This window comes from Oncorhynchus nerka, linkage group LG17 (genome assembly GCF_034236695.1).
Source record: "Oncorhynchus nerka isolate Pitt River linkage group LG17, Oner_Uvic_2.0, whole genome shotgun sequence".
Classification (NCBI taxonomy): domain Eukaryota; kingdom Metazoa; phylum Chordata; class Actinopteri; order Salmoniformes; family Salmonidae; genus Oncorhynchus; species Oncorhynchus nerka.
The window spans coordinates 48387338-48404107 of NC_088412.1; the positions used below are offsets into that span (position 1 = coordinate 48387338).

The 16770-nt window shown below is 41.4% G+C and overlaps 1 protein-coding gene across 1 annotated transcript in view; it reads left to right on the plus strand.

Annotated features, from left to right (window-relative positions):
• LOC115145353 (SH3-containing GRB2-like protein 3-interacting protein 1) overlaps positions 1–16770 on the plus strand; it is a 121248-nt gene that overhangs the window by 6922 nt on the left and 97556 nt on the right. Inside the window, 1 exon segment of the mRNA XM_065003208.1 lies at positions 14772–14918. Within this exon segment, the coding sequence (XP_064859280.1) occupies positions 14876–14918 (43 nt within the window). The 5' untranslated portion in view covers positions 14772–14875.

Here is a 16770-nt window from a genome sequence, read left to right on the forward strand (position 1 = left end):
ACACAGAACTGTGGTTCCCTCTGGGTATTATATTAGGCAACACATGATGTTCATGTCCCATTAGCTTATGGTATATGAGCAGACTTCATTTTAAATACTATTTGAAATCTTTGCTCTACCCTGCCAGATGGGCAGGTTTGGCTGTTTTGGGAATATTTTATTGATCCATTAAGCCAGGCAAGCTCAGTCAAGCGCAGTATTTTAAATCTATTTAAAATGATTTTGAATTGTATTTGAACCCAAGTCTGAATGTGAGAAGAGGACTCAGTCTGCCAGCCAGGGAGAGCCATGGAGAGTTCAAGACAGGGTTGAGGATGGGAAATTGTGAGGGAGCGGAGTGCCAAGCAGACCGGGTGGGGTGTGAGTTTTGGGTGTGCTTGCCTGGGAATGAAGCCTGGGAAAATTCCTCCTCCCCTCCCGTCTTCTCTCCTGTGTTGCACAGTTAAACCCTGCAGCATAAACAGACTGATCCTAGAGCTTTACTCTACACAAAGGTCTGACACCTACACCACACCGTCTGCAACCCAAATGGCACCGTATTCCGTATGTAGTGCACTACTTTTGACCAGGGCCCACAGGGCTTTGGTCAAAAGTAGTGCGCTATGTAGGGAATAGGGTGCCATTTGTGATGTAGTCACCATCACACCACTGCCTGACTGTGAGAGAGATAGAAAAAGGGATGTTTGTGTTTTGTGTCCTAGTCCGAGCATGTTCAGACTTGTCTTTATGACGTCATTAGAACGGTGTCTGAATACCGGAGCATAAATAGCAGGGGATAACACCCGAGCTGCTGATGCAGGGATGATGCACCCATACAAGTACGCACGGATGAACAAACACACCTGCGGGAGTCATCAACCATGAATAATCCATCTCTAGTTGGTAGAAGGAATTTGGGCCCTATAAAATCAGTTTTATTTTTGGCCTGATTACGTTTGTTTGTTTCCAAAATTCTGTTTCCCTCCCTCTTTTTTTCCCAAGTTTTCACTCTCAAATAGACAAACTACTAGTTTGGATGTTCTAAGTCCACAACAATGCTTAAACCACGTCATGAGACCACTTTTGATGTCTGGGAAAAATGTGACAAATGTAGATTTTTTGCTGTAGTTACCCTTTAATTCCAGTGTGCACCTAGCAAGATGCTTTTGCTGTAGTTACCCTTTAATTCCAGTGTGCACCTAGCAAGATGCTTTTGCTGTAGGTTACACTTTAATTCCAGTGTGCACCTAGCAAGATGCTTTTGCTGTAGTTACCCTTTAATTCCAGTGTGCACCTAGCAAGATGCTTTTGCTGTAGGTTACACTTTAATTCCAGTGTGCACCTAGCAAGATGCTTTTGCTGTAGTTACCCTTTAATTCCAGTGTGCACCTAGCAAGACGCTTACTTTTGTTTAGCAGTGTTCAAATCACATTTTATTGGTCACATACACATATTTAGCAGATGTTATTGCTGGTGTAGTGAAATGCTTGTGTTCCTAGTTCCAACAGTGCAGTAATATCTAACTAAATGCTTGTGTTCCTAGCTCCAACAGTGCAGTAATATCTAACTAAATGCTTGTGTTCCTAGCTCCAACAGTGCAGTAATATCTAACTAAATGCTTGTGTTCCTAGCTCCAACAGTGCAGTAATATCTAACTAAATGCTTGTGTTCCTAGCTCCAACAGTGCAGTAATATCTAACTAAATGCTTGTGTTCCTAGCTCCAACAGTGCAGTAATATCTAACAATACACAAATCTAAAAGTAAAAGAATGGAATTAAGAAATATATAAATATTAGGACCAGCATTGTCGGGAATGGCATTAACTAGAATACAGTATATATGAGATGAGTAAAGCAGTATGTAAACATTATTAAAGTGACTAGTGCTCCATTAATAAAGTGACTAGTGTTCCATTATTAAAGTGACTAGTGTTCCATTATTAAAGTGACTAGTGTTCCATTATTAAAGTGACTAGTGTTCCATTATTAAAGTGACTAGTGTTCCATTATTAAAGTGACTAGTGTTCCATTATTAAAGTGACTAGTGTTCCATTAATAAAGTGACTAGTGTTCCATTATTAAAGTGACTAGTGTTCCATTATTAAAGTGACTAGTGTTCCATTATTAAAGTGACTAGTGTTCCATTATTAAAGTGACTAGTGTTCCATTATTAAAGTGACTAGTCCATTAATAAAGTGACCAGTGTTCCATTATTAAAGTGGCTAGTGTTCCATTATTAAAGTGACTAGTGTTCCATTAATAAAGTGACTAGTGTTCCATTAATAAAGTGACTAGTGTTCCATTATTAAAGTGACTAGTGTTCCATTATTAAAGTGACTAGTGTTCCATTATTAAAGTGACTAGTGTTCCATTATTAAAGTGACTAGTGTTCCATTATTAAAGTGGCTAGTGTTCCATTATTAAAGTGACTAGTGTTCCATTATTAAAGTGGCCAGTGATTCCATGTCTATGTATATAGGGCAGCAGCCTCTAAGGTGCAGGGTTGAGTAACTGGGTGGTAGCCTACTAGTGATGGCTATTTAACAGTCTTCTGGCCTTGAGATAGAAGCCAGGTCAGAATAGTCTTGGACTCGGCGGAGCTCACGCCCTACATTAGGTTTTTAGGCTGCTGAGTACTTCACTGCGTAAGCAAAACCCATATTAGCTTCCTCGTGGTTGGCCAGTCAGAACGAGAGACTGACAGAGGAGAGAAAGAGATTGATAGGGTTATGAAAGTGTGATCATTTCTGAAACGCCATTCCATTTATAATTGCATTATGCTTAGAGCTGTAACTTTCTACTTTTAGCCTAGTGGTGATGGCCTGCTATGCCTGGACAAATATCACACTCTTTCCTGATTATAATTCCATAATTTCTGCACTTTTGAATCTCCTTTGAAACGTCCTCAAATCACGTCAGTTGCTAACTCCATTTTTGAGGGTTTGTGGAAACTAGCTCATCAGAGCAGGCAGTGTATTGTATACGTATGTTTAAAGATGGGATCTGATAGTGGAGTGAGTAATGCTGTATGTTTATACAGACCTGGCCCCTGTGGACGTGCTAATAGGTTCTGAGTAAGAGGAACACTTTGGGCTGGTGTTGACATCACCTCATTAGTTCAGGCTGCAGACCAGACCACGGAGCGTCACACACACTGGTGACTAACTAATTTTTTCCACTCGGTGTGTGTTAAACTGTGGAGCAGAGAAAAAACCAAGGCTGAGGGTAAACTGAGATGTCATCAGATTTCCCACTGAACTGGTTCTACTGTGCCCTATACTATGAATCAGGCTTGAGGAGGTAACTTTGGTCAACTCTGAGTTCAACTCAGGATAACCGGTACCACGAAAGTGGCTCACCTTTTAGCCAGGTACATTTCATTGGCAACAAATATAACTGACCACAATCACATAACTTTTGACCCCAACCACACAATATCTGACCACAACCACTCATCTTCTGACCACACAACTTCTGACCACAGCCACACAACTTCTGACCACAACCAAACTACTGCTGATCACATCTAGTGACCACAACTACTGACCACAACCACACAACTGCTGACCACAGCCACACAACTACTGACCACAACCACACAACTTCTGACCATAACCACAAAACTACTGACCACAACTGTTGACCACAACCACAAAGCTACTGACCACAACTACTGACCACAACCACACAACTTCTGATTGCAACCACACAACTGCTGACCACGTCTAGTGACCACAACTACTGATCACACAACTTATGATCAGAACCACACAACCACTGAACACATTTGGGGACCACAACCACACAACTATTGACAACACAACTTTTAAACGCAACCGCACAACTACTGACCACATTTACTGACCACAACCACACAATTGCTGACCACAACAACACATATTCTGACCACATAACTACTGACCACCACAATTACTGACTACAACCACACAACTTCTGTTCTGACTACATTCACACAAATACTGACCACAACCACACAACTTCTGACCAAACAATTACTGATCACATTACAACTACGGACCACAACCACACAACTGACCACTACTATTGACTACAACCACACAACTACTGACCACAACCACACAAGTTCTTCCCACACAACTAAATCACCATAACTACTGACCACCACCATTACTGACCACAACCACCTAGGCACAACTACTGAGCCCAACCACACAACTACTGACCACAACCACATAACTTCTGACCCCAACCACATAACCTCTGACCCCAACCACATAACTTCTGAACACACCACTACTGACCACTCAACTACTTACCACAATTACTGACCACAGCCACACAACTGCTGACCACATTTACTGACCACAACCACACAACTACTGACCACAACCACATATATTCTGACACAACTACTGACCACAACCACATATATTCACACAACTATTGACCACACTTATAATCACCATAACTGCTGACCACAACCACACAACTACTGACCACAAAACTATTGACCACCACAATTACTGACCACAGCTACTGACCACAACTGCTGACCACAACTATTGAACCACAACTACTGACTGCAAAACGACTGATCACAACTATTGCTCTGGTCTGCACTAGCTCTGGTCCTGGGTGTAGCTAGCTAGCTGTGCCTCGCACTAGCTCTGGTCTAGCTCAGGTCTGTGCTATAAATTATATCTATGTAAATGTGCATGCATATAATTACTACCAACAATAATTGCAACACTTTCACATGTTCAGGCTATCCTAACTTCAAATTCTGTAAAACTTTTATCAACTATAACTATATACATTTGAATACATTTGAATACTTTAACCCAACAACAGTAACTCTTAAATTGTTCCAGCTACATACACCAAACCAGCTTTCACATGTTCAGGCTATCCTAACTTCAAATTCTGTAAAACTTTTATCAACTATAACTATAGACATTTGAGTAAAATAACACCCCAACATTCGTTCTTGAACCGTTCAAGGTAAAGACACCAAACCAACTTCCACATGTTCACATTATCCTAACTTCAAAGTCTTAACATGTTTTACAGTCTATAGAAATTAGCATAAAATAACCCACCAACAATAACTCTTAAACCGTTCAAGCTAGAGGCAACAAACCAACTTTCAAATGTTCAGGCTATTTTAACTTTTCATCTACCTACTTTTTCAACTATAACCAGTCCCCATCATTACTACTGCAAACAGTATCACTACTATAACATTTTTCTAAACCATACATACTTTAAAACTGCTTTGCTTTAAACATTTACCATTACCACAAAAAATACTTTTAAAGAGTTAAAGCAAGTCCCATCAATAGTACTTTATGAACAATTGCAATCTAGTTGTTATTATTATAATATGCATATGGACAGGAGTTTTTCCTGATTACATGACCTAAGGCCTAGAGTTTTGTACTGGCCAGGTAGTTAAAACTGTAGGGGTTTGTAGTCTTACAGAGTGTTATTTAGTGTAGACTGTGGTAGAGGCTAAGTAGAGAGAGGCTCCACGATAAACAGAACCAATCTGGGGAGTAAACAGTAAACCTATTGTTTCTGTGAAGAGGTGGGCTCACTGCTCAGTCTTACTGGAAGAGGCATGTTGTGTTGCTACCATCACATACAGCAGTTATCCCTTATGAGTTTAAGACCATTGGGACCACTGCAGGAAGATAAAGCACCAATGTCCACAGTGAGTCAATGTGTCCTGATGTTCTCCTCTGAAAGGGAAGTCCATCCCCTGGCCCTTGGGCTGTGTGTCAGGTCTCTGTCCTGAACGGCAGCAGCGTGGCTCTTCTTGCAGGTTGCAGTGGCGATCCGCAACTCCCCTCTGTCAGCCCTGGTGATGAGGAATGCTGATTAGGAAGCGGTGGGTTCTAACCAAAACATTCCACCAGGCCAAGCGAGAGCAAGACTCCGCAGGGAGGTGATAAGACTGGGCTATATCCATGTGCCTACGTGCCGCTCGGCCAGCCATGTCCTCTATTTGTCTTGCCCACAGTGACCTAATGACACAATGACACCCCAGACACAGCCCAAGGGAGAGGGAGAGACTTAGGGTAAGGGTGGGGTTATCCGGGCCTTTTAGGGTAATTAGCATCCACTTACTGGTTGTTGGTCTGCTGACGTTTGATTGGTTTGTTTAGTCTGTTGCTGATGGGGTTTAGCTCTGCCTGTAGTGTGACTGGGACACACACTACCTTAAAGGCCCAGTGCAGCCAAAAACGTGATTTACCTGTGTTCTATATATATTTCCACACTATGAGGTTGGAATAATATTGTGAAAAGTGTGTGATGATGCCTTTTGAGTATACGAGCTGTTTGAAAAGACTGCCAGAAATGTCAGCCTGTTTTGGTGGAATGGAGCCTTTGGCCTTTCCAAGGTGACATTAAAATGACCATAATGACCATAATCCATTGCATGCCTACTTGTCTGGTATGTGTTTCTTTTATGCCTGCTACGTTAAAGAGACAGAATAATGTGTGTTGAGCGGGATAGAGAGCAGTTGCTTCACAACTCATTTCTACCTGAATATACATGACCTAAGTGGGCTCCTGAGTGGCGCAGCGGTCTAAGGCTTTGCATCTCAGTGCTAGAGACATCACCACAGACCCTGGTTCAATTCCAGGCTGCACCACAACCAGCCGTGATTGGGGGTTCAATAGGGCGGCGCACAATTGTCCCAGCGTCGTCCGAAGTTAATTGTAATGTTTTTTTTCTATTAACAATGTAAAAATGAACAGCTGTACAGAAAGACTCGTGTGAAAGCCAGGAGGAACTTCTTGATGCAATTAAAGCATTTACATCCAGGAAAACTCCAAGGCTGGATGGCATACCAGTTAAGATATTTTTGGGGATGTACACGTTATTAGCATGTTTTAACCACTCATATAAAAATGGTAGATTATCAGATACTCAACAAGGTCTGATTTCGCTATTACTAAAACAGGACCCAGGTGGTAAGTATAAAGATTCAGTCCATTTAAAAAATTGGAGAGCCCTTACACTTCATTGTTGTGATGCAACAATTCTAGGACAGTGCATATAATTAAAAAGGTATTGTCGAATATGATTCATCCTAATCAGACAGGTTTTTAAATGGATGATACCTTGAAGATAATATAACACAAGTACTGGAAACAACAGAAAACTGTGAAAAATCTGTGAAACCAGGCCTGGTATTCATATCTGACTTTGAAAAGGCTTTTGATAAAGTACGACTGGAATTTATATATAAATGTAATATTTCAATTTTGGAGAATACCTTCTCCAATGGTTTAAAGTTATGTATAGTAACCCTAGGTGTGAAATAGTAAATAATGGTTACTTCTCAGAAACTCTTAACCTATCAAGGAGTAAACAAGGTGGTCCACTATTGGCATATCTATTTATTATGGCCATTGAAATGTTAGCTATTAAAATCTAATTATAATGTGTACTATATTATGTATTGGATCACAAAAAAATACAACTTTTACATTACTGTGTAGTTTACCAATAAAATGGTCTGACAGTGAAGTGGACATACTCAGTATTCATATCCCGAAAGAAAGAAAGAATCTCATTACAATACATTTTAATAGAAAGTTTGCAAAAATAGACAAGATCTTGCTACCATGGAAAGGAAAATACATGTCCACTACCGTTCAAAATGTTGGGGTCACTTAGATATTTCCTTGTTTTTGAAAGAAAAGCACATTAAATAAGATTAAAATGATCAGAAATATTGTTATTTTGTAAATGACTATTGTAGCTGGAAACTGCAGATTAAAAAAAATTGAATATCTACGTAGGCGTACAGAGGCCCATTTATCAGCAACCATCACTCCTGTGTTCCAATGGCACATTGTGTTAGCTAATCCAAGTTTATCATTTTAAAAGGCTAATTGATCATTAGACAACCCTTTTGCAATTGTTAGCACAGCTGAAAACTGTCGTGCTGATTTAAAGAAGCAATTAAACTGATCTTACGAGATCTTCAGTTTCTTGGCAATTTCTCACATGAACTGCTTCTGCCTACCACCGCTCAGTCAGATACTTGTATGCTCAGTCAGATTATATGCAACGCAGGACACGCTAGATAATATCTAGTAATATCATCACACCATGTGTAGTTAACTAGTGAATATGATTGAATGTTTTTTATAAGATCAGTTTAATGCTAGCTAGCAACTTACCTTGGCTTACTGCATTCGCGTAACAGGCAGTCTCCTTGTGGAGTGCAACGAGAGAGAGAGGCAGGTCGTTATTGTGTTGGACTAGTTAACTGTAAGGTTGCAAGATTGGATCCCCCGAGCTGACAAGGTGAAATTCTACCCCTGAACAAGGCAGTTAACCCACCGTTCCTCGGCCGTCATTGAAAATAAGAATGTGTTCTTAACTGACTTACCTAGTTAAATAACTGACTTACCTAGTTAATCGGCTAATCGGTGCCCAAAAATACCGATTTCCGATTGTTATGAAAACTTGAAATCGGCCCTAATTAATCGGCCATTCCGATTAATCGGCCAACCTCTACTCTGAACATCTATGTAGATATTCCATAAAAAATCTGCCGTTTCCAGCTACAATCTTCATTTACAACATTAACAATGTCTGCACTGTATTTCTGATCAATTTGATGTTATTTTAATGGAAAGAAAATGTGCTTTTTATTTCATAAACAAGAACATATCTAAGTTACCCCAAACCTTTGAACGGTAGTGTATATTTGTGGAAAAATCACTCTGATTAACTCTTTAGTCATATCCCAGTTTACCTATTTGCTTATGGCCCTGCCTACATCTAACGACTTGTTTTTATTTTTTATTATATGAGCAAAAAATATTCAATTTGATTTGGAATGGCAAACCAGACAATTAGACAGGGCCATTTATACTGTACTAGTCAAAAGTTTGGACACCTCATTTGTGGGTTTTTCTTTATTTTTCCTATTTTCTACCATGTATAATAATAGTGAAGAAGTCAAAACTATGAAACGCATATGGAATCATGTAGTAACCAAAAAAGTGTTATTCAAATCAATATATGTTTTAGATTATTCAAAGTAGCAGACCCTCATGCCCTTTGCCTTGATGACAGCTTTGCACACTCTTGGCATTCTCTCAAGCACTTGTACAATCTTTGTAAATTCTGTCATAAATAGGACTTTTGTTGTCACACATGCAGCTAACAAAATATATGGACATTTCTGCTTTATCCAAAATTACAACCAACTAATTGCAGTATTACTGCAAATGGAAGAGGCAAGTGGAAGGGGGAGAAAGTAAGGAAAGTAAGGAACCAAAATTGGTTAAAGAAAATGGTGATGTATAAAAAAGTATACCAGTTTCATTTAAATATTTGGGAAGAGATTTTCGATGTACCGATTCCATGCCACATGGTTTATGAACTGATTCACAAAACGACGCCAGATTCAAAACTTCTAGTTTTTCAATTTAAATGATAAAATATTCTTGGAACTAATCTTGGAAAATGATAAAGGATAATGAATATATATATATATATATTGTATTTAAAATGGTATATTTATAGAAAATATATGAAGGGGATTGCAAATGATGCAGACAATTACATTGATTGAACGTTGAAAGGTCTCCTGCTCTTTGTTTTCTCTCTTAATGTTTGTTTGTGTCAGCTCAGCCTCAGTTTGACACCCTTAGTCATCCCCTTGACTGGCGCTGTCCCTCGCCATCCCTGGTCTCCCCTCTCGTCTTTGCACCTCTATCACGCGCCGAGGGGACATGTTTGGCCGTTGCCCAGCACTCGGGACAGAAGCACCATCTTCACTCCTCCAGCACTCAAATCATCAATCACCCTCCTTTCAAATAGATCGCCAGAAAATTGACACTTTACCTTTAGCTTACTATTGGATATATATTTAATTGGTTTCTGGGTTAGTGGAAAAACACTGCTGTTTTTGTTGTTGAAAAGGGATGTGAAGGGATCCAGAGACGAATGATAGAGGAACGATGTGCCAAGTGCAAGACTGCCCTCTGCTGATGCGAGAGTAAAAGTAGGTCAGCGAGAGAGACTGATGGAGGCTGGGAGCGAGCGAGCGTGCGAGAGGGAACGGGAGAGGATGAGGGGATGTCTTGGCAGCCTGTTTGTTTGTCCAATTCTGCTGCATTTGAAATGGAAAATCCCCCACCTTGTTACAGTGTCAAACATGTGGGAGGAATATCTGGCAATTAAGAACTGCTGTATCATGAACTTCAGCAGATGAATGATCGTGTCTGTAAGCGTCGAGAGCAGGCTGTTGAGCTCTGCTAAAAGTGGAGGAGGAAAAGAGATACTGAGTTGAGACTGCAGCAGCAGGCTCAGCTCTGCTCTGATATTCTGATATCAATGACATCTTTCTCTCCGCTCAGGAGCGGAGAAGGCAGTGCTTGTACAGACGGGTCATACAGTATTCTGGGACGAAGAGTCAGTTGAGCCAGCCAGTAGTCATGTTTTATGTAGGAGTTGCACACGTGTAAAACATGTAGTGCCATCAGGTCACAACTATAACTGTTTGATGGAGACTGTATCCGACTCAGGCTTGAGACAGGCAGTGCACCACTTCAACGGGATATTCTAGGCTTAGTAAAAATGTGTCCTGTCCGATTTTACATTTCTAGATGCATTTTAATTTGTCCGTCTGTCAGTACAGTTATGCAGTCAGTTCAGTGTCTGATTTCAGAGTGTCTAAAATGACATCTGATTGGGCGCTGAAACTGCAATCTATTACATTATTTGTTTTTTTTGCCATTTTAATTCAATTGCATTTTAATGTGGTAGATAATTTGATTTGTTTTATACCAACAACCATCTATGTAGCATATGTGACCCCTGACATCTAAGGGTGGTTAACCGTTGTGTCAACCACAGTGACGTTTAAAAGACATCTCGACACTGCCAAGTGTAATAATCCGCGTGATGAGTTCACAAGGCCAGTGTTATGACACTCTGGCAGTGTCAGATGTATAGACAGAGATGCACTGTTAGAATACAACCAGCAGGAGGCAGCAGAGGCATGTGGCACTGGTGTCTCTACTGCAGAAAGTTTTGTCTTTCCATCTTGTTTATGTTTATTTTATTTCCTCCATACATTAATGAAAGACTGTTAAAAGTAGGAGGATTCATCCTATTTCATCGTATTTCTCTTACTAATCTGACACATTTTCCCTGTTCTCACCCTTCTCTCCTTTCAATTCAATTTCAATTCAAGGGCTTTATTGGCATGGGAAACATGTGTTAACATTGCCAAAGCAAGTGAGGTAGATAATATATAAAGTGAATATATAAAGTGAAATAAACAATAAAGAATTTACAGTAAACATTACAAATACAGAAGTTTCAAAGCAATAAAGACATTACAAATGTCATATTATATATATATATATATATATATATATGTTTTAACAATGTACAAAGGGTAAAGGACACAAGATAAAATAAATAAGCATAAATATGGGTTGTATTTACAATGGTGTGTGTTCTTCACTGGTTGCCCTTTTCTCGTGGCAACAGGTCACACATCTTGCTGCTGTGATGGCACACTGTGGAATTTCACCCAGTAGATATGGGAGTTTTTCAAAATTGGATTTGTTTTCGAATTCTTTGTGGATCTGTGTAATCTGAGGGAAATATGACTCTCTAATATTGTCATACATTGGGCAGGAGGTTAGGAAGTGCAGCTCAGTTTCAGCTCACCTAATTTTGTGGGCAGTGGGCACATAGCCTGTCTTCTCTTGAGAGCCATGTCTGCCTACGGCGGCCTTTCTCAATAGCAAGGCTATGCTCACTGAGTCCGTACATAGTCAAAGCTTTCCTTAATTTTGGGTCAGTCACAGTGGTCAGGTATTCTGCCGCTGTGTACTCTCTGTGTAGGGCCAAATAGCATTCTAGTTTGCTCTGTTTTTTTGTTAATTACTTGACACATTGGAAATAATTATCTTTTTGTTTTCTCATGATTTGGTTGGGTCTGATTGTGCTGCTGTCCTGGGGCTCTGTAGGGTGTGTTTGTGTTTGTGAACCGAGCCCCAGGACCAGCTTGCTTAGGGGACTCTTCTCCAGGTTCATCTCTCTGTAGGTGATGGCTTTGTTGTGGAAGGTTTGGGAATCGCTTCCTTTTAGGTGGTTATAGAATTTAACGTCTCTTTTCTGGGTTTTGATAATTAGTGGGTATCGGCCTAATTCTGCTCTGCATGCATTATTTGGTGTTCTACGTTGTACACGGAGGATATTTTTGCAGAATTCTGCGTGCAGAGTCTCAATTTGGTGTTTGTCCCATTTTGTGAAGTCTTGGTTGGTGAGCGGACCCCAGACCTCACAACCATAAAGGGCAATGGGCTCTATGACTGATTCAAGTATTTTTAGCCAAATCCTAATTGGTATGTTGAAATTTATGTTCCTTTTGATGGCATAGAATGCCCTTCTTGCCTTGTCTCTCAGATCGTTCACAGCTTTGTGGAAGTTACCTGTGGCGCTGATGTTTAGGCCAAGGTATGTATAGTTTTTTGTGTGCACTAGGGCAACAGTGTCTAGATGGAATTTGTATTTGTGGTCCTGGTGACTGGACCTTTTTCGGAACACCATTATTTTGGTCTTACTGAGATTTACTGTCAGGGCCCAGGTCTGACAGAATCTGTGCACAAGATCTAGGTGCTGCTGTAGGCCCTCCTTGGTTGGTGACAGAAGCACCAGATCATCAGCAAACAGCAGACATTTGACTTCGGATTCTAGTAGGGTGAGGCCGGGTGCTGCGGACTTTTCTAGTGCCCGCGCCAATTCGTTGATATATATGTTGAAGAGGGTGGGGCTTAAGCTACATCCCTGTCTAACCCCACGACCCTGTGTGAATAAATTTGTGTTTTTTGCCAATTTTAACCGCACACTTGTTGTTTGTGTACATGGATTTTATAATGTCGTATGTTTTACCCCCAACACCACTTTTCATCAGTTTGTATAGCAGACCCTCATGCCAAATTGAGTCGAAGGCTTTTTTGAAATCAACAAAGCATGAGAAGACTTTGCCTTTGTTTTGGTTTGTTTGGTTGTCTATTAGGGTGTGCAGGGTGAATACATGGTCTGTTGTACGGTAATTTGGTAAAAAGCCAATTTGACATTTGCTCAGTACATTGTTTTCATTGAGGAAATGTACGAGTCTGCTGTTAATGATAATGCAGAGGATGTTCCCAAGGTTACTGTTGACGTATATCCCACGGTAGTTATTGGGGTCAAATTTGTCTCCACTTTTGTGGATTGGGGTGATCAGTCCTTGGTTCCAAATATTGGGGAAGATGCCAGAGCAAAGGATGATGTTAAAGAGTTTTAGTATAGCCAATTGGAATTTGTTGTCTGTATATTTGATCATTTCATTGAGGATACCATCAACACCACATGCCTTTTTGGGTTGGAGGGGTTTTATTTTGTCCTGTAACTCATTCAATGTAATTGGAGAATCCAGTGGGTTCTGGTAGTATTTAATAGTTGATTCTAAGATTTGTATTTGATCATGTATATGTTTTTGCTCTTTATTCTTTGTTATAGAGCCAAAAAGATTGGAGAAAAGATAGATAATTCTTTGTGTTGTTGTTTGTTTAGTGTTTTACAATTTTCCCAGAAGTGGTTAGAGTCTATGGATTCTTCAATTACATTGAGCTGATTTCTGACATGCTGTTCCTTCTTTTTCCGTAGTGTATTTCTGTATTGTTTTGGTGATTCACCATAGTGAAGGCGTAGACTCAGGTTTTCTGGGTCTCTATGTTTTTGGTTGAACAGGTTTCTCAATTTCTTTCTTAGATTTTTGCATTCTTGCATTTGCAAATCAAACCATTTGTCCATTATTGTTAATTTTCTTCGGTTTTCTATTTGAGATTTTTAGATTTGATAGGGAAGCTGAGAGGTCAAATATACTGTTAAGATTTTCTACTGCCAAGTTCACACCTTCACTATTACAGTGGAACGTTTTACCCAGGAAATTGTCTAAAAGGGATTGAATTTGTTGTTGCCTAATTGTGTTTTGGTAGGTTTCCAAACTGCATTCCTTCCATCTATAGCATTTCTTAATGTTACACAGTTCCTTTGGCTTTGATGCCTCATGATTGAGTATTGCTCTGTTTAAGTAGACTGTGATTTTGCTGTGGTCTGATAGGGGTGTCAGTGGGCTGACTGTGAACGCTCTGAGAGACTCTGGGTTGAGGTCAGTGATAATGTAGTCTACAGTACTACTGCCAAGAGATGAGCTATATGTGTACCTACCATAGGAGTCCCCTCGAAGCCTACCATTGACTATGTACATACCCAGAGTGCGACAGAGCTGCAGGAGTTGTGACCCGTTTTTGTTGGTTATGTTGTCATAGTTGTGCCTAGGGTGGCATATGTGGGAGGGAATGCTGTCACCTGCAGGCAGGTGTTTGTCCCCCTGTGTGCTGAAGGTGTCAGGTTCTTGTCCGGTTCTGGCATTTAGGTCGCCTTTCTCTCTCCTTCCTCTCCTTGCTCGTTTCCCTCTTTCTCCCAGGGTGCAAGGGGTTAATGCCACTGGCCCAGTGTTCAGTGCACAGAGAAGTGGCTCTTTTCTATACAGGTCAGGTACACTCAGGCTGTTTGTGTATCGTCACTTTCACTGACCGACAGCGGCCCAGACAGCACTTCTACAGGACTACGTTAGCATCCTTCAGTGTGTGTGTGTGTGTGTGTGTGTGTGTGTGCATCTGTCCCCTCAGCCAGGGAGCTCAGTCAGGTGCAGTCATCCTCACTCCTCCTTTAATGCGACTGGTCCCTCTCTTTCTTTCTCTCCTCACAGACTCTCTGCCGTCCATCTCTATTTCCCATCCCTTCGTCCTTCCATCTCTCTGTCCCTCTGTGGATATTCCAGATATGTGACCTGCTCCATGGAGATTGCTGTAGATGGCTGAGGAGCTGTGCACCGGCTGGTTTCGCATTGTCGCAGGTATGCGCACCTCTCTCTCTCTCTCTCCCCCCTTCTCTGTCAACTTCCTCTGTGTGAATGTGTGCGGGTGCACTACTGCACTGCAACTCTGTGCGTTGCGGTGCTTACAAGTATGTGTGCGTTCTATAGTTGTGTTGTCTTTTTTATTTCTGTGCGTGCGGATGTATACATGCCCCTCCCAAATGTACCTGTTACTCTCTTGGTTGTGTTTGGTGCAGTGGCGTCACAGAGAGGTATAGTAGAGGGAGGCCCACAATGTAGATCAGAACAGTGCCCACGTGGTCTGCTGCTGTCCTTAAAGGATCCTCTAGTCTACCTGCAGTAGAAATGGGTCAGGGACTAGTAGAGTAGAGCTGCACCACAGAAGGGGTAGACAATTGGTAGGTGAGGACCGAGCCAAGTGTTTTAAGATAAATAAATACAAATGCTAAATACGTGGCTCTGGATGAGGATATCTACTCCACAGGAAACGTTCTGTCCTCCTTTCTGTGGGGTTTGCTCCTTCAGCTCCTCCTACTCTCTTCACCTCCTCCTACTGGCTATCTGACGTAACTGCTTGTAGTTGTGCGGAGTGCTGCATCTGATGGAAGCTACCATTATCTGCCAAATGCAGGGGTCCCAGACTCCAGTCCAGGAGATCAATAGCAACTGATGGAAGCTACCATTATCTGCCAAATGCAGGGGTCCCAGACTCCAGTCCAGGAGATCAATAGCAACTGATGGAAGCTACCATTATCTGCCAAATGCAGGGGTCCCAGACTCCAGTCCAGGAGATCAATAGCAACTGATGGAAGCTACCATTATCTGCCAAATGCAGGGGTCCCAGACTCCAGTCCAGGAGATCAATAGCAACTGATGGAAGCTACCATTATCTGCCAAATGCAGGGGTCCCAGACTCCAGTCCAGGAGATCAATAGCAACTGATGGAAGCTACCATTATCTGCCAAATGCAGGGGTCCCAGACTCCAGTCCAGGAGATCAATAGCAAGTGCATGTTGTTGTTGTTTCAGCCCAGCTCTAACACTCCTGCTTCAGCTAATAACTTCATCACAATCTTCAATTTAGATCACAATTGGTTGAATCATGTGTGTTAGAGCTGAGCTGGAACAAAAGCCTGCACACCCTGGCCAGTAAGCATGTCACAATAGGCATGCGTGCAGTAGGCTGTTGTGACAGTGACCTAGCATTACCTCGAGCCGTACTCCAGTTTTCCAGCCATAGAAATACAGTAACTAAAATGAGCAGAGCCCCTCCGACCACAGCAGTTTAAAATCATAATCACATTTTATTTGCCACATTCTTGGTAAACAACAGGTGTAGACTAACAGTGAAGTGCTTACTTATGGGCCATGCTGACACAGGAAAGGTGCTTCCCAAAACTGTTGCCATAAAGTTAGAAGCACAGAATCGTCTAGAATTTCATTGTATGTTGTAGCGTTAAGATTTCTCTTCACTGGAACTAAGGGGCCTGGGCCGAACCATGAAAAACAGCCCCAGACCATTATTCCTCCTCCACCGTACTTTACAGTTGGCACTATGCATTTGGGCAGGTAGCATTCTCCTGGCATCCGCCAAATCCATATTCGTCCGTTGGACTGCCAGATGGTGAAGCATGGCTCATCACTCCAGTGAACGCGTTTACACTGTCCCAGAGTCCAATGGCAGCAAGCTTTACACCACTCCAGCGTCTGTTTGGCATTGCACATGGTGATCTTAGGCTTGTGTGTTGCTGCTCGGCCATGGAAACCCATTTCATGAAGCTCCCGATGAACAGTTCTTGTGCTGACGTTGCTTCCAGAGGCAGTTTGGAACTCGGTAGTCAGTGTTGCAACCGAGGACAGGTGATTTTTAC